The 17,283-nt window shown below is 41.0% G+C and overlaps 1 protein-coding gene across 1 annotated transcript in view; it reads right to left on the bottom strand.

The window, feature by feature from the left end:
• Window positions 1–1,938: 1,938 nt before the first annotated feature.
• The window catches only part of LOC127579325 (tetratricopeptide repeat protein 28-like), a 603,896-nt gene continuing 588,551 nt past the window's right edge, over window positions 1,939–17,283 (bottom strand). The window contains 2 exon segments of the mRNA XM_052032043.1: window positions 1,939–11,307; window positions 15,947–16,054. Coding sequence (XP_051888003.1) covers window positions 9,653–11,307; window positions 15,947–16,054 — 1,763 coding nt within the window. The 3' untranslated portion in view covers window positions 1,939–9,652.

Raw genomic sequence — 17,283 nt, forward strand, 5'->3', positions numbered from 1 at the left:
CCCCCTCCCCAAAGAAAGAGGTGGAACTAAACTACAGTTAAATGTCAAGCTTTTAAAATGAAGTGCAGTCAGTCAAGTTTAGGTAGGGAAGTAAAGTACTGTATCAAAATGTGGTTAAAATGCTAATTAGTTTGCCATTGAATTTGTTTCTGCAAAGACCAATAAGCAATTTGTCAATCTGTCTCATTAATTGATGAAATGTAAGAGCTATCACTGAAGGAGAAATATTTAAAGCCAGCCTTGGCAGCAGACTTAACCAGCTCTACGATCACCCATGAGGTTTAGAAAGCTTTAGTTCTGGGCTTTAGGCATGATTGCCTGGAATTGGCCCTGTCTACACATGACAGTATATACATGGAGGAACACCAACTGACCATCAAGTTTTTAAAAGCCAATCTGCTGACACAGACTCAAATTAGGATGCAGAAAGCTTGCATTTTTTAAAATTATAGCAGGACAACTTGTGGATGAAATTAAAAACAGAAAATGCTGGAAAAACGTGGCAGGTCAGGTGGCACCTGGAAAAAGAAACAGTTAACATTTCAGGCCTGGAACCTTTCATCAGATCTGTGAAAGAGAGAAAACAAATTAATTTTCGGTAGCAGAGAAGGTGGGGGAGGGGAAATAGGTGGAACAAAGTGAATATCTCTGATTGGGAGAGACTGGATGAAAATATTGGATTAAAAACTGCCAAGAAGCCACGGCCAAGAAAGCTCACCAGCGCCTCTACTTCCTCCGGAGGCTAAAGAAATTCGGTATGTCCCCTTTGACACCAACTTTTATCGATGCACCATAGAAAGCATCCTATTTGGATGCATCACGGCTTGGTATGGCAATTGCTCTGACCAGGACCGCAAGAAATTGCAGAGTTGTGGACACAGCCCAGTGCGTCACAGAAACCAGCCTGCCCTCCATGGACTCTGTCTATACCTCTCACTGCCTTGGTGAAGCAGCCAGAAGACCCCACCCACCCGGGTCATCCTCTCTTCTCTCCTCTCCCATCAGGCAGAAGATACAGAAGGCTGAGGGCGCGTACCACCAGGACAGCTTCTATCCTACTGTGATAAGACTATTGAAAGGTTCCCTTATACGATGAGATGGACTCTTGACCTCACAATCTACCTTGTTGTGACCTTGCACCTTATTGTCTATCTGCACTGCACTTACTCTGTAGCTGTGACACTTTACTCTGTACTGTTACTGTTTTTACCTGCACTACCTCAATGCACCATGTACTAACTCAATGTAACTGCACTGTGTAATGAATTGACCTGTACGATCAGCATGCAAGACAAGTTTTTCACTGTACCTCGGTACAAGTGACAACAATAAACCAACACCAATACCAAATTCTGGTTTCTGAGCAGATCAAAAAATAATCTGCCCTGGTTACAAAGCACGGCCACTTTTCTGATTTATGTGCCATATCGGTTCCACATATGTACTGTTACACTACCAATCTCCTCCCAAACTAGAAAATGGTTTAAGGTGTGAGATTTATATGTTGATTTCAATAAATCTATTCTGCTGTAGTTCCCAAGACTGATAGGAGTTCTGGGCCATGCTGTTTTGCAGGAGGCATCATTGAAGGTCATATAATCAAAGCCAGCTCGATAGCAGTCTCTATAATCTGTTCTTCATATATCTTTGGGTGATTAACATCCGATTCTGCAGATGTTCAATGCACATCTGGTGCCACCAGGTTCATATTCTGCATTCAACTTCTGGAATAAACTCTTGAGGAAGACCATTGGTCAATGCCAGAATCTGCAGAATGACAGATATAGCCAAGGCCAGTATAAGTGTAACTTGGCACTGCCTGCTTGTACCAGACTGACAACTGGACTGATATCAACCACACTAGTAGGCAAACAGACTATTTTATAAGATTTCTTCACTAAAAATAGCAGTAATGAAATGCAGTCTCCATTAGCCAGTTTCAATGCGTTTATTTAGTAATAACTTTGTATCCCAAATTCTATTTCTGTAACATTTTAATTGCATATTATAATTTATATTGTATACTGTATTACAAGAATGGGCGCTGTGTCAGCACTGTTAAGTCTGCCTTGCATAAAGTGTCTTGATCACCTTCGTCAGTTCTTCCGAAAATTCGTCCTAAGCAGTTTGTCAGGTGTGAAGCAAATCAAAAGGTACCCATTAAAATGTGTCTGCTGTAAAAAATACTGAGATATGTACATATAAATAAACCATAAAAAGAAAGAGAATGGGTTTTAGACAACCAGCTCATTCAAATAAAATCAGATATATACAAGTTTACAAGTTCTTTTTATTATCTACAATCTAGAACTTCAAGGTTATCACTGAAGTTCTACTCAGCATTGCTTAGTAGGAAACAGCCTGACTTTTCTACTTGTATGTGATTAATAAAGTCAAAAAAAGGCAAAAAAAAAATCTTAACATCTTAGTGTCAACCATAATTAATTTGCATATTTAATTTACTGGGGTATTTCTTTTTCCGGTTTGCATAGGGAAAAGTAAATCTTAAATTGGATCAGAAGATAAGTTCTGCACCCTTGGAATTGTTGCGAATTGCTTTAGAAGCTGCAATAATTGAACAGATGTGTGACAATAATGGTAGAAGGAACTATTAGGTCAAAAATTAGCCACTGACACCACCAGCTCAGAAACCTGAACCCTGAAATACAACCTACAGCCCTGGGTTCACTGACAAAATCCCTAAACCTGAAACATTAAGTCATGCTTTCTCTCTGAGATGCTGACATACTTGTAGTGCATTTCTTCTATTTTGTTTTTATTACAGTTGCTAACATTTACAGAGCTTGTTTTTGTCAAAGATTTCTATTTCAAATTTGGCAATGACAAATTATCATTAATTTGGCATTGGAAATAAACCAGATTTATCAAAAACAAACATTTTCTTAATATTGCTGCTGCAGAGGCTCAGAGAGATGGGGGCAATTGGCCATGGGTGTGCCTTGAGAAATAGTGAGCATGCAACTTCCAGCTGTGAATTAAGTTGATTTAAGCTGGAAGAGGTGTGACTGAAGCTTGGATCGCCTGCTTTCCAGAGCATGAAAATCACTAAATCAATCAGGGCCTTTTGTTAGGAAGGAAGCAACTGGGTTCTCCACTAAGTGCAACCATAATTAATATTAAAAATAGAATCTATGAATGCACATTCCCTCATTGGAGGTGCTTAGTATGATCTACAACCACTAATGTATCAAAGGCCTTCAAGGCTTCAAATGCCAGCAGCTAAACTACTGATCAGGTAGGTTTCATCCTGCACCACACTTTAGCAAAGGATAATATTTCAAATCACTATTTACTCTTAAAATGTACTTCCCTCTGACTTCAATCATCACTCTTCCTGACACCGCCCCACACTACCATCCAGTTCCCAAATATACAGGATTGCCTGGATCCAGGAAAGCTCATCACATTGTTACCCGAATAGACACTGAACAAGGCTGCAATTACACTGCAATTACTGATTTGAGATTGATCAACAGGGTTATGCTGCAGTCTGACCTCTATGTGACTATTACAAAGGTACTCTCAATGGAGCTCTCTGTGAATGCTTCAGAACACCGCTCCATACATGAGCAAATGATTTTTTTAAGCCTGGAATGACTGGTGTGAGTGCCTCTTGGTTCCAACACGGAAGGGTTTGTACACAGAATTTTGTAGCTTCACGTTGCATTAGAGTTAGATTGAAGCTGTTGCGATTGGTTAGGAGACGATCTCCAGCTTTGTCTTGTTTAATACCAAATTCGAGCCTCGTTCCAGAGTTATACTCAAAACAAAAAACTGCATTCAGTGCAAATCTGAAATAAGGACAGAAATTGCTTTAGATATTCAGCAAGTCAGATGGCATGTGTGGAAAGTGAAACAGGGGCAACCTACTGGGGTAACAAACAATCTGCTGGAGGAACTCCACGGGTCGAGCAGCATCTGTGAGAGGAAAGAAATTGTCGACATTTCGGGTCGAAACCAAAACATTGACAATTCCTTTCCTCCCACAGATGTTGCTGGACTCACTGAGTTCCTCCAGCAGATTGTTTGTTGCTTCAGATTCCAGCTTCTGCAGTCTCTTGTATCTCTATTAACCTTTTGGGGTTACAACCTTCTGTCAGCACCTCACAGTTCTAACATCAAAATTCAACATTAAGTTCTGACGAAAGGTTAACAACCTAGAAAGTTAATCCCATTTCTTTCTCCACAGATGCTGCCTGACTTGAGCATCTCCAGCTTTTATTCTGATTGGTGGTTAAGTTATTGCCCGAATGACCTTGTTTTTCAATGCTAGAAAAAGCAAGTCTAAGCACACACTGACGTTCCTGGAGTGGGCTTGAGGAAGATTCTTGAGGAACTGGAATAATGCAAGTGTGACTAATTTTAGCTGGGTTTATTCAAATTCCAAAACAGCTTTGAGACCAGTTTGAGCTCATATTTCTGAAAGTATTGTTATTGTTAGGTGTAAATTTGGGTTGTAACAAATCATAATGCATCCTGGGCAATGTGACAGCACCTCTCAAGTGCTGGCATTTCATGAGGACTCAGAGAAATACTTCTAGGTTGTCCAGAGTACAGTGAAATAAAGCTCCAAGTTCCATCTAAAACCCTTATAGAAATATACAGAACGATTGGTGCGTTTGCCAATTGTAAAGAACCACAGGTTTGGACTAAGTACGAGGAAGCACATCATTCTATGCACATGAAGTTCTCTTATAATCTAAGCTTCCAACAACATTCATAAAAAGCCCCAAAAAAAATTGCTGAAGAATGCTGTCTTCAATCATCATTGCAACTCTATAATATAAGTGACTCAAGCACAGAGTTATGACTGAAAAATGATCCCTGATCAGAAATGAAAGGGTGGAACTGCTTTCAAAGTATGCTCAGGGCAGGAATCATTTAGCAGGCTGGAATCATGTATCATCACCCAAACACATTATTCACAAGAGGTTTCAAAACGTGTCCCCTGCTATTCCGCAGCAGAACCAAAATCATGGATAGGAAGAGATCGTCTGAATTAACTCAAGCTGTTATCTGCAAAAGGTGCAAGCTCCATGAGCTGTCTTTACTCTGTAATTTACATAAACGTACAATACAATACATTTTCCCTAGTTAAAAAAAATTGTATAAACTGTCGCTGGCTTAATGTCAGTTTTCCAAACTTTTGTTTGCACGCATGGGAAAAATATATCCACAATTTAAACACTTGTATTCAGTAAGTGAACATCCTATTAAAAAAAAGTTTTCTTAGGGTTTGTCTTTAAGATATGGGATTTAGCTCAACATTAACATTTAGGATTGGTTCATCCAGATACGTAAATAGGGGAATCAGATGGCGAATGTTGGATTCAAGTTCAGGAAACATTGATACACTGAGAATATCAATACACCCTCACTAAAAATTTCCCTGGAACGTCACAGCAGAGCAAAGGAAGCCTGGATTAAACCACCATATCTATTATACGATTCAGTATCTTACTTCATCAGTAAGACAAACATCCCGTCCTTATGATTTTACAGCTGTGCACAGGTTCGGGTTCAACTAAGTGCCAGGGTTCCCAAGGACATGGCTTTCAGGTCTGTGTGCAAGGATAAGCAGATGAGGTCCAGGTCTGCTCTCACAGCCGAGCACATCATTTTCAGGCCTGTGTCCCAGGATGAGTGTGCAGCCACTGGTCATTGGGTTGGGTTGAGCACATGGGCTCCAGGTCTCCACGTGGTGCTGAGTACAGAGCTTCCAGGTCTCCCTGTACGTCTAAGTACCCTGATTCCTGGTATGATTTCATCACTAGGTTATGCAAGTGCATTAGTTGCACATACTTTACTGTAGTGGCAAGTTCCCTGAATGCACGCAACTCTGAATTTGACCATTTCTAATCTGAGTACAGGGGCTCTGAATCTGGTTGATCCAACTATATGTGGAGCCAGGCTCTGTAAATATAACTGAATTATGGCTTCAGGCCATCATTTGGAAAAGCAACAGTTCTTACATCAACTGATCCAAGGACTGAAAAACAGAGTTAACCCCACTTGATATTCTGTAATTGCTATTATGGGCAAACAAGAATATTCATTTCAGAAATAAAACTCAAAGAGAGTCATGTACATCGTCTAACAGAACATGGGGCTTGATGAGAAATATGGAAGAGCTAGCAAAAACAGTAAACATAAAGCAATTCATGCCTCCACTAAAACAATTTGTCATAAAGTACAGTCCTCTATTTATTTAAACACACAAAAGAATAAGGTGGAGGAGGACCGTGGATGAGAGCAGCATCTGCCAACATGCTGATGAATTACTTTTGATGTCCTTGTTGTTAGGAAAGTAAATAAGGCACCCAGTTTGTGCGCAGCATGGTCTTACAAACAAGCATGGGTTAAATGTTAGCCGGAACATCAGGAGGATTTTCCAAGCATCTTTTACATCCATCTGTCAAAATGGCAGGGCCCTGTCTGGATGAAAACTCCAGCAAATCCTCAGAGCAAACACATGTGGTTAAGTTCTGCAATCACCTTGAATACATAACATTCCAAGGCAAGAAATGTGCGTATGAAGTGGGAACTGTTTACAGGGCATTTGAATGGAGCTGAACAACGTGTAGCATCTCACCACGTTCCAGCATTCATGCTTCCAACTTAATGAAAATTGGAGTGGCAGCCAGTAAAATTATTTGTTTCTCGTTAGGTGACCTGTCTTGAAATGTTAATATGGTTGCTTATTAACATTTCAAGATAAGTCACATAGGAGAAACAAATTTTCCTTCCACACTGAAAACCAATAACAGTTTACAATTCTGACACTGAAAGCTGTTTTCCTGCCCACAGTAGGTATTTTACCCAAGTAATGAACCTTGGAAAAGCACATAGACTCAGAATGGGAGATGAATACAGGTCTTACAACTATGTCTATGGGTAGAGAGAGAGGAAATGGATTGGCATGTATAACGTTCTCACTGAATCCAGTCATTGAACAGAAAAGACAAAAGAATCATTTACATTCTGCTTCATTGCACCAAGAGTCCTGGAAGAATAGTGCCCAAAGGATCTTCTATTGCTGATCTCCTATGAATCAATTTGACCCATAGAAGAGGCAGTTTCAACAACAATACGAAACCCCATGATCTGCCTCTGGAAAAGGGAGTTTGAATGATTTATACTGGGAACTGCTATCAATGCAATACAATACAATAGTACAAAAACACTTCTGAATGGAATTTTATCCATTAAGGATATTTCTCATTATTTAAAAATCCAGTAACAAAGGCAGTTAACGCTTAAGATAGCACCTATAATGTAATAAAATGTCCCAAGGCACTTCAGAAAAGGCAGGGCATGGAGTTGGGTGTTAGTGGCAGGAAGAGAAACAGGTAGGGCGGAGATGCAAGTTAGTTTTGGAAGGTGATCGAATGCATGATTAAAGAGGTAGATTTTCAGGAGTCACTTGAAGATGCGGCAAAGGAAAATGGTTTAATGTGAAGAATGGGCATGTAACTGTAGGGCTCTGCCACCAATGGTGAGGAAAAAAGGGACACACTCTCAGAAGAAGTGTGATACCTGAGGCCTAGGACTGCAGAGATGGGGAGGACCATCCTGGGATTTTGAAACTGGGCACTGTGTGGGCAGTGGATGCCACAAAGAATTGGAGGTGGGGCTGGTGGTAATGGACATCTGAGATTTTATACCAAACAAGATTTAGGTGCTAGAATTTTAGATGACTAAGTTGGGTAGAAATCAGGAGGCTGATGGACATTTTGGAGAAACTAACTCTGGAGATATGGACGCGAGTTTCAGGGATAAAAGCGAGTTCATGATAGAGCCAAACATTGTCATGGAGATGTAACTTTGCATTATAAGTGACCGATACCGTGCGGAGTTTGAAACTCAGGGTCAGGGTCAGAAGGACACTGGTGACGCTCACTGAGCTTACATAGAATATAAATAACAAGCGTGTCAACTAGAAATTTTACAAAAGAAATTTTAAAAAGAGGGGAACAAAGAAAATATCACTAACGTTGCAAACCACCGAAACGACAACTCACTGAAGAAGCATCAAGTGTAGTGGATTGGTGTTGGAATGATGAAATAAGCTGACAAAAATACTGCATTGCCGCCCTCTGGTGTACAGTACACAAGATACAGCTGCATGGAAAGGCTCTGGTAATACTACTGAACACACAATAAAACAGTAAACTGCCACAACATGGAATAAGCACAGCAGTAACTCTCTGGTTGCCACACCCATCAGTTTTTTTTCATTACTTACTTCAGAATTCATATAATGACACATTCTTTCCCTAGAATTCTATGCAACAACCATAAAGAGCATATTTAACAGACACACTAATACTTTTAGGCTTGAAAGTTTTAGGTAACCTTATTCTTTCTTCCCTCCCTGATCTGATTAAATGCAATCTCACACATGATCTCTAAAATTTCTCATCAATCTGATGGCAATTTCTCCATATGGTCAGTAGTAATCTTCTGAGGCAATCTGCAAATCAGAATAGAGTTTCTAAATTTGCTAATTTGCTTTAAATCCATGTCGGTGGAAGGACAAAGTATGAAATACCTCAGGGCAAATGGGCCAGATCATCAGTGGGATTCTGAGGGTTGTTTGAATCTTAAAAATAATTCATGGAAATCCTTCTTCAATAATGCCATCATTTCAGGTCACATAAAAATCCATTCATGATTTTAAGTACAGGCTATTCTGTTAGAAGACTGGATGGCCCCCCTCCAGTTTATATCTTAGCCCAGTGTGGACAACTGACAGTCAGCTTGGAATGTCAATCTTAAATAATAGCCATACTTAGGTAGTCCAAGTCTCAATAACTCACTAGAAACAACAAAACAGCCTCAAGCAACCCTCTCCCAAGCCAACAATCTGCAGTAAAGGCGGCTTGTATAATGCATTCATATTAACACAATGAAATCTACTTGAATGGATGAATTATTGAGGGGTGGTTAACTTAAAGGTGGAGACTAGAGGGAGGCTGTTATTACTAATACGTGAAGAATACTTTTGTAAGTAATCAAGTGCAGAGTGAGGCAATCCAATTTGGGTTGATCCTTTGGCAATGACTTAAAGGCTCACTTGTGCCCCCTGCTAGCCGAGATACAGAGTGGTCGAGCAACTGTGTTTTGAAGCCTTCAGAGGAAATTCTGTAATCTGGATGGGATTTATAACTGTCTAGCCTTCCTGGTGCAAGATAGCAAAAATCATCAGCACCTTTCAAATGCACCAAAAATATTGCATAATATGCACCAATTTTAAAAAGAGATCACTATCAATAAAAAATGTGTGCAACCTAAAACTGCCAAGCCTAGTTTATTTTGTATTTCCAACAAATACTATGACTGTGGATGACATTCCAATGTGATTTTTGACATTTATAAACCAATATCAACCATTAAATGACTAAGAAACAAGGCAAAATGCCATTCTGGATTCAATAAAAATATGACATTTGTACACAGTAGTTTTTTTTTTGCTTTTTCTTTCTTTAACAGTATAAAAAATTTAGTACTGTTCACGCAACACAAAAGTTCAGTTTACAAACGGTGCCTGTGCGACACAATTGGCTTGTACATGCTCGTCTCACAAGGTCACATGGCAATCAAAAAAATTGGATGGCTGGTTCAGGTTGTTTCAGCACTTTGAGGTGGGAAGAAACTTTCGAGGAGACAAGAATTTATAACCATTCCCGGATGGAAGTCTCAACGGACGCACTTCCCTCTGAACGTTGTTTGCTGGTTGTATTGTTTCTGCAGGTTTACTGGTCTCTTGGCAACCGCCACTGCCGTTCTGGGTTTTGTTATCTGTGTAGGGAATCTTGGAAAATTCCTTAAGTTCAAACTTATCCTCCTTCCCTTCCTTCTTGGCGCGCCTGGCTGGTGAGAGATTCAAATAACTTAGAGCATCAGCTTTGGAACCCGCGAGAGCAGGATTGGAGCGCAGAGCTCTAACAGGCCTGGATGAAGACTGGGTAGCACTAGTCCAGAAAGTTTTGAGGTTATGGACAGCCTTAACCTTTTCGTCGATGGCGGTCATTTTCAATCTGCTCAGGTCTGGGATGTCAGCCGGGCTTGAGCGTGCTGAGCCTGCTGATGAGTAAGAGAGGGCAGGAGAAGGGTTACTCCCAGCTGGAGACTGCTGGCCTGAACTTGGTGATCTGGAAATGTGGGCACTGTATGGGGAGCTGGGATATTTGATCTTGATCGGAGATTGATCAGTCGAGGAACTGGGTGACTGACGTAAATCCACAACAGGCGAAGATGGCGCCGTGGTTTGTCTACTGTCACTCCCTTTAGAGTAGCAGTCTCCTGCTGACAGACCTACCTCAGTGATATCACTGGTAGGCGTGTTGTTTCCTGAGTTCACTTTCTGCAGTGATGAGCTCCGTGTTGGAGGCTTTGGTTTTGTGGTAACTGGAGAAGACTGCTTTTTTTGCCCAACGCTATTCAGTGGTTTGCTGAATGCACTTGTATCTGAAGATTTAAAGACAGAAGTGCCATGATGCCCGGTTACACCACCGTCAACATCAGCAGAGCCCAGCGGGTTGGCTGGCCCACTACTTTGATAAAGTCGCTCAACAGCAAGCAAGTGGCTTTGAGTTTCCTCCAAGATTTTCTGCGCCAGCTCCTGAGGATTAAGTTTGGTCACCTTCTCCTCTTGGGACTTCACTGTGCTATCTGTCTCAGTGCTGGATTGATCAGATTCTCCAGTATCTGAACTTGGAAGTTTATTTCTGGATTCCACTTTCTGAAATGGTGAGTTTGGACTTGGAATGAGGGTCATTTTAGCTGGAGAGCTGGAAGCACTTGCATTACCTTTGAGTGCGTGCCTATCTCCAAGATTATGGCTGTGTTCTGTAGTCCTCTCTTTGTCTGGTGAGGCAGACACCTTGAGAGTATCAGTGTAAACACTCAATGGCTCACTGCTAATGATAGAGAATCCATCATACTCTTCCTCATCTCTGCTTGTGTTGCTTGTCTGTGGAGAAGATCTACTTGCTAACATTGTGGCCTTGTGTGGGTAAACATTCTTAGGCCTCTCATAGTCCTGTCGTGCCCTTTGAAACATTCCTTCACCTGTGATGTCTGTTTTGGAAGCAAAGCTCATGGAGGAGGCAATGGAACTGAGGCTATACACAGAGATGGCATCTGATGCCATTGAATCTCCGTATGTGGGAGAAAACGGTGGATTCATCTGTCCTGTTGGATTGGAAACCGATTGAGAAGAGGAGAGAGATTCCAACGATGAAGAGCTGTCAAGACTGAGTCTTTTAGGCAGTTCTGTGGAATCTAGAACAGAGTAAAAGAATCTAGGTTATTCATAACTTTATCAATAAAAACATTTGCGAGTGTTTATGCTCCTTCAACCCTGTCGTCCTGTGCAATCCCCTATTCGCCCTACCTTTAGCAGTGTATCTCCAGCCATTAAGGAAGGATGTATCCTATCCCTCTCTCCTTCTCTCTCTCCTCCTTCAAGACATTCTTTAAAACTTAGACCATTGACTGAATGTTTGTTGCTCCATCAAATATGGGCTCATAATCCATTGTTTTCCCTTACATCCCTGTGATGGGCCTTGGATATTTTTCTACTTTAAAGGTGGTATATGAAGGGAATGCTGTTTGGTCAGGGTGAGCAGCTTCATCTTGTGACACTGACCAGTGGCAACAGCTTCCAAGGACAAAGCAGTTGTACAAAGTTACTGCCAGAAATTACTCTGGGAATGACTGCTAATTATTCTAATGCTCTGACATGGCAAAAGGTGATCTACACTTTCATCTGGAAACAAGCCATCTCCAGAACAGATTTTACTGGAAGCATAACATTTGGAACCAAAATGTAATCTGACAGCACATTGTAAACCTTTTGCTTAGTTCAAATGGAGAAGTATTTCACAATTCATATGGCAAATCACATTCTGGAGGAGAGGAAGTTCCCCTGAAAGGAATTATTTATTTGGCTCATCAAGAAAGGCCACTTAAACTTTGTCCTATATTGAATACTCAGTCTCAAAAGGACCACCAGATCTCAGAAGATGGTAGATAGATAGAATTGGTAGGTCGGCAGATACACAAAACATTCCTTCTTTGACTGAGACATGGAATAAGAGGACAGAGAGGTTATGCCAGAACATAATAAAACACTAGTTAGGCCACAGCAGAGTAAGGATGTGATTATACTGGAAATGGAACAGAGGGAATTTACAAGAATGTTGCCAAGATTATAACATTTCATTTCTTGATCCCTCGCATTGTTTCAACTCCAGTCCAGACATATCTACAAAGGAAGCTGAGAAGAGAATGCTATAACACAAGAAAATAGGAGTAGGCCACTCAGCCCCTCAAGCCTGCTCCACCATTCAATATGATCATGGCTGATCTATGCTGGCCTCTTCAGTACCAGTTCTCCATAACCCTCCATTCCTCCATCTTCCTATCTATCTCCACCTGTTGAATGATCTGACCACCACCACCCTCTGGGGCAAAGAATTCCACAGATTCACTGCCCTCTGAGAGGAGAAATTTCTATGCAAGAGCTTTAGTTAAGGTGTATGAAATAACAAGCTGCTGAGACAGAGCGAATAGGAGGTTCCTGGCAAAGAGAGCAGTAACCAGTGGGAACTGATTTAAATTAATTGATGAAGATTAGGGAGAAGCTAAGTAAAAATGTTTCACCAAGAGTTGTGATGAGACTCTGGCACTCAAGTGACCGAAAGAATAGCGGAAGAATTGTCTCTGCAAACAACCCAACCTCTAGCCCTCAATAGCCACTCCACTTGTTCCTGACCCAATATGCTCATTGAACATTGGACCTCTATTCAATTTTCCCCTCTCCACTCAGCCCCAATGTTCTGCCTCCCCTGACTGTGTTGATGAGGTTTATTAGTCGGAAGAGAAACAAAGGACTGTAGTTGCTGGAATCCAGATGAAAAACATGATGATGCTGGAGGAGCTCAGCAGGCCAGGCAGCATCCGTGGAGAAAAGCAGGCGGTCAACGTTTCGGGTCAGGACCCTTCTTCAGGACTGAAGATGGGAAAAGGGGAAGGCCAATATATTGGAGGAAAAAGCAGAGCAGTGATAGGTGGACAAAAGAGGGGAGGCGGGGTGGGCACAAGGTGGTGATAGGTGGATGCAGGTAAGAGATAGTGATAGGTAGGTGTGGGGGAGGAGGGGGAGCAGATCCACCGGGAGACGGGTCAAAGGTAAGGAGGAAAAAGGGTAGAGAAAAGAGAAATAGGCTAGGAAAGGGAAAAGAAGAGGCATGGTGGGTGTGGAGGGGGGGTGGTAGGTGCGGGGGTTACTTAAAGTGGGAGAATTCAATGTTCATGCTGTTAGGCTGCAAGGTTGTGCCCACTCCACCTCCCCTCTTTTGTCCACCTATCACTGCTCTGCTTTTCCCTCCTACATATTGGGGTCCCCCTTTTCCTATCTTCAGTCCTGAAGAAGGGTTTTGACCCGAAATGTTGACCGCCTGCTTTTCTCCATCGATGCTGCCTGGCCTGCTCAGTTCCTCCAGCATCATAGCGTTTTTTATTGATCGGAGTTTAGTAAGATTATCTGTGCTTGAAAAGTACTTGATTAAGCACGTTAAGCACTCTACACCACAAGGCAAAGGACCAAGAACTGGTAAGTGGGACTCAGCTGGAGAGACTTTTCTTGTCTGGCACAGATAAGATGGGCCGAATAGCTTCCTCCACTTTATAAGTTTCCATGATCCTATAATACAAGCTGAAAATGGCAGAGCACTTTCAGAAAAAAAAGGATTGCTGAGAGTATTCTCCACTGAGCCTTTGACATGCAAACCATTGCTGCAAATTTGCACCTAGCTGCTTTGCTGTGCCCCTGGCAGAGGACACTCAATCTCTGGGTGCTCTGGGCGAGAGGGAAGGAATGCCAAAAATTCTGAAAAAATAATAACTGGGAAAAAAAAACAAACAACAGTAAATAAATTGATGTCAAACTAAAGCAGATGAACAATCTATTACAAGCATCAGGAGCAGCCACACACATTAATAAACAAAATGACAAAATAAATTATAATATTTCTGGTGGATACCCAAGAAGACATTTCAAATATAAAATTGGAATATGCAATGTCGCCTTATCTAATTATGCAGACACCTTCTTATTTATCTGGGGGCTGGTTACTCATCTGTTACAGCACTGAATGAACTGTACACAACAAATCTGTAGTTGATAATGTACTATGTATCCCACTCCTCATCCCATTCCGTTGCTTAGAGAAATCAGATTGTAAATAAAACAGAATAAATAAATAAGATCCCTCCATGCATGCATACTTTTCCGATTAGTATTATGAATCATTTTTGCTGAGTGTAATTGCATTAAAACAAATGCTGTTTCTGCATGACAATCTCCGTTGAAAGGTCAAGTGATCCTTAGACAAAAATAACTAAATTATTAATCGACTTTTTTAAAAAAAACCTTTTGACGCCTTTAGGTCAAACTTCTTTTGCATACCAAGCAGACAATTTTGCTAAACTCCAATCAATAAACCTCATTGACACAATCCAGGGAAGAATAATATTGAGGCTAAATGGAGAGGAGAAAATTGAATAGGGGTCTATACAGGATTGGTCAATGAGCAGATTGGGCCAGAAACCAGTGGAGTGGTCTTTGGGGGCCAGAGGCTGGGATGGATGGAGAGCCAATCAGATAACCTGAGAACAATGGGCCGACAGCGGTCTCAGATGGGCGCTGGGGGCATGGGAAAGAGATGAAAGCAAACCCTAAGAAAAACATTTAAAGGAGGAACTAATTAGAAGACAGTGTATGTCTTGGACCAACCAGCAGTGACCAGGTAAGATCAGTCTCCTATTGATGAACACTAAAGCTTAACACTGCGCTTAAGGCGGTCTTCCACCTTGTGTGCACAAGTCCCGCCCATGTTCTGTGGCCGGGTGAGTATGCATGTCATATACATAGTGCACATGAAAAAATTCTGGTTCAGTGTTATAATAGTGGAACAAGTGTTTCGTGTAGTGTGCTATTATATAAAAAATAATTGTTTTGTTTCACATAACAAACACAGCAAATCTGCCTTGAAGATTTTTCATGTCCATTTAAATACTGGAACAAGTAGTGAGTGCCTCCTTTAAATTTCGCTCAATAGGCAGCACCTGAAACAATGCAGCATTCTATCAGTACTGCAGTTGATTGACAGCCCGGATTACATGCCCACACATCAGACTGAGCATTACTACAACTTTCTTACTTGGAGTGAAGAATGTGACCAACTGAGCTAAGCTGATACTTTTAAAACAGTTATTTTCAATACTGAACACATGGGAGAGTTTATGCCTTTTGTACGGGAGCCAGAAGCTGTCAGAATCTTTTTTTATGGTGCTGTTTGGGAATATTAGAGAAGGAATACGGACCATTAGGCCCAATCTTTCATGTTATTGGTCATGGCAGTTTATTATTTTCTGAATCAAATTTTCCTGCACTTTCTCCACATACGTATATTTTAACACACTTTCCTTTCAGAGACCATGTTACTTTGCATTTATACAGGATGAAATTCCTTCAGGCCTACTTTGCGGTTGAAATAGGATACACGCAAAAGGGTATTTTTTGTGCCCCTCATTAGCTAGTTTAATTTTAAGCAGCTCAATACCAAATAGACCCAGTGGAAGCTGGAGCAACAGGGGGGAAGGAGGCAGTTTGTACTGTGGAACTGGGAGAACCTCCTGGCTCCACAGACGTAAATGTTGTGATGTTCTTAAGCTGTGTACGCAGCATCTGCTCTTTGTAACAACTGCTGCTTCAACAGTAATGATGCTGAAGGATCCATTCATTACAAAGTTCAGTTGGATTGTACTGTATTGATCTAGATCAATAGAGAATAGTTCACAGCATCTGCTTTTCATGCAACATGATTCAGTTGTACCAGTGTAATTCAAAACTTACCAAACAAAGCAAGCAGAGACTGGAGAGCAAAGTGCATGGTCTTTCTGTTTGCCTGCTTCCCAGTTTTCAGCACCACTTCCTCTTGGCCCACCTCACACAGATCAAAGCCTGGACAAGAGTTTGCATAAAGAAACATTAGCCTGAGACAGAGTACACATTTGGCATCACTTTCCATCCCCCCCCCTTATTCCACATCATAATTTATCCAACAATGCAGATGATCATCCTGACAATGATGCTTGTGATCATGTTACAACAAACTGCAACTTCTAAGAATGATTTCATTCTGTGCCTCACCACATGATGCAGCCTGCGTTTAAACTGACTAAATGCTTCCCATTTGGAAACAAAGTTCTCAAAATCTCCGAATCTCCTCTCTTTGGACTCCAGACCTTTTGTCAATAAGGATTGGGAAATCAAGGACAAACCAGTGTACTTTTGTTCTTGGTTCTTTTTTTCATTTCCGTGCAGAGAACTTTCCCACAGGACTGTTATAGATCAATGGATTAAAAGGAGATAATTCAGGGTTATTCACGCTTCTCCTCTATCAACACGTATCTTGCTGAAATATAAATCTATTTTGCATGAAAGAGAAATGAGCACTAACTTAAGCTTATAACTTCACTGTGGTATTCTTGTAAATATCCCTGTGATGTCAGTAACTTTTGAAACAGTATCTCTTTTGTGAAAGTTACAGTTGCTTACTATATGAGTAAAGTTGGAGCACCAGCATGGCAAATGGGTGTGAGGAAAGAGGAGACAAAACTTTGTTCAGCTTCAAGATTCCTTTAGATTGAAATTTGCCTGCTATATTTGCATTGCACTGGTTAATAATCTCATGTGAAATTTAGCTGCTTGGTACTTGTGCCAATAACCATTAAATAAGGAGAAGAATTTTATGAAAATACATTAATCAACGCCTGCCAAGGAGCACTGCTGATTTTCAAAACATCATCATGATTTACATACACATCAATGTTCTCACTAAGAAGGGGGTGATAGCGAGGAAATTGGAAGCTTTGTATATATGCTGATTAAAATACAATAGATTAAGGGGTACTTTAGGGTTTAAATGGACTAGACAGGCAAGGCTAATTGGATGGGGTGTCTGATGTAGGCATGAAATTAATTCATAAAGAAGCTCAAGATATGTTGAAAGATGAACAGTCACTGCTGGTGGGGATTAGGTTGCAAATGGGCATAGAAACAGCACATTGGAAAGTCACACAGAAGAAAATCATGTAAAGTTGTTAAAGGCTGGATTCCCAAGCCAAGAGTTCCAGCTTACTTTAACTACTAATGCCACCAGAATAGTCATGCTGCAATATCATCAGCAT

Source organism: Pristis pectinata, chromosome 17 (genome assembly GCF_009764475.1).
Source record: "Pristis pectinata isolate sPriPec2 chromosome 17, sPriPec2.1.pri, whole genome shotgun sequence".
In the NCBI taxonomy this organism is placed as follows: domain Eukaryota; kingdom Metazoa; phylum Chordata; class Chondrichthyes; order Rhinopristiformes; family Pristidae; genus Pristis; species Pristis pectinata.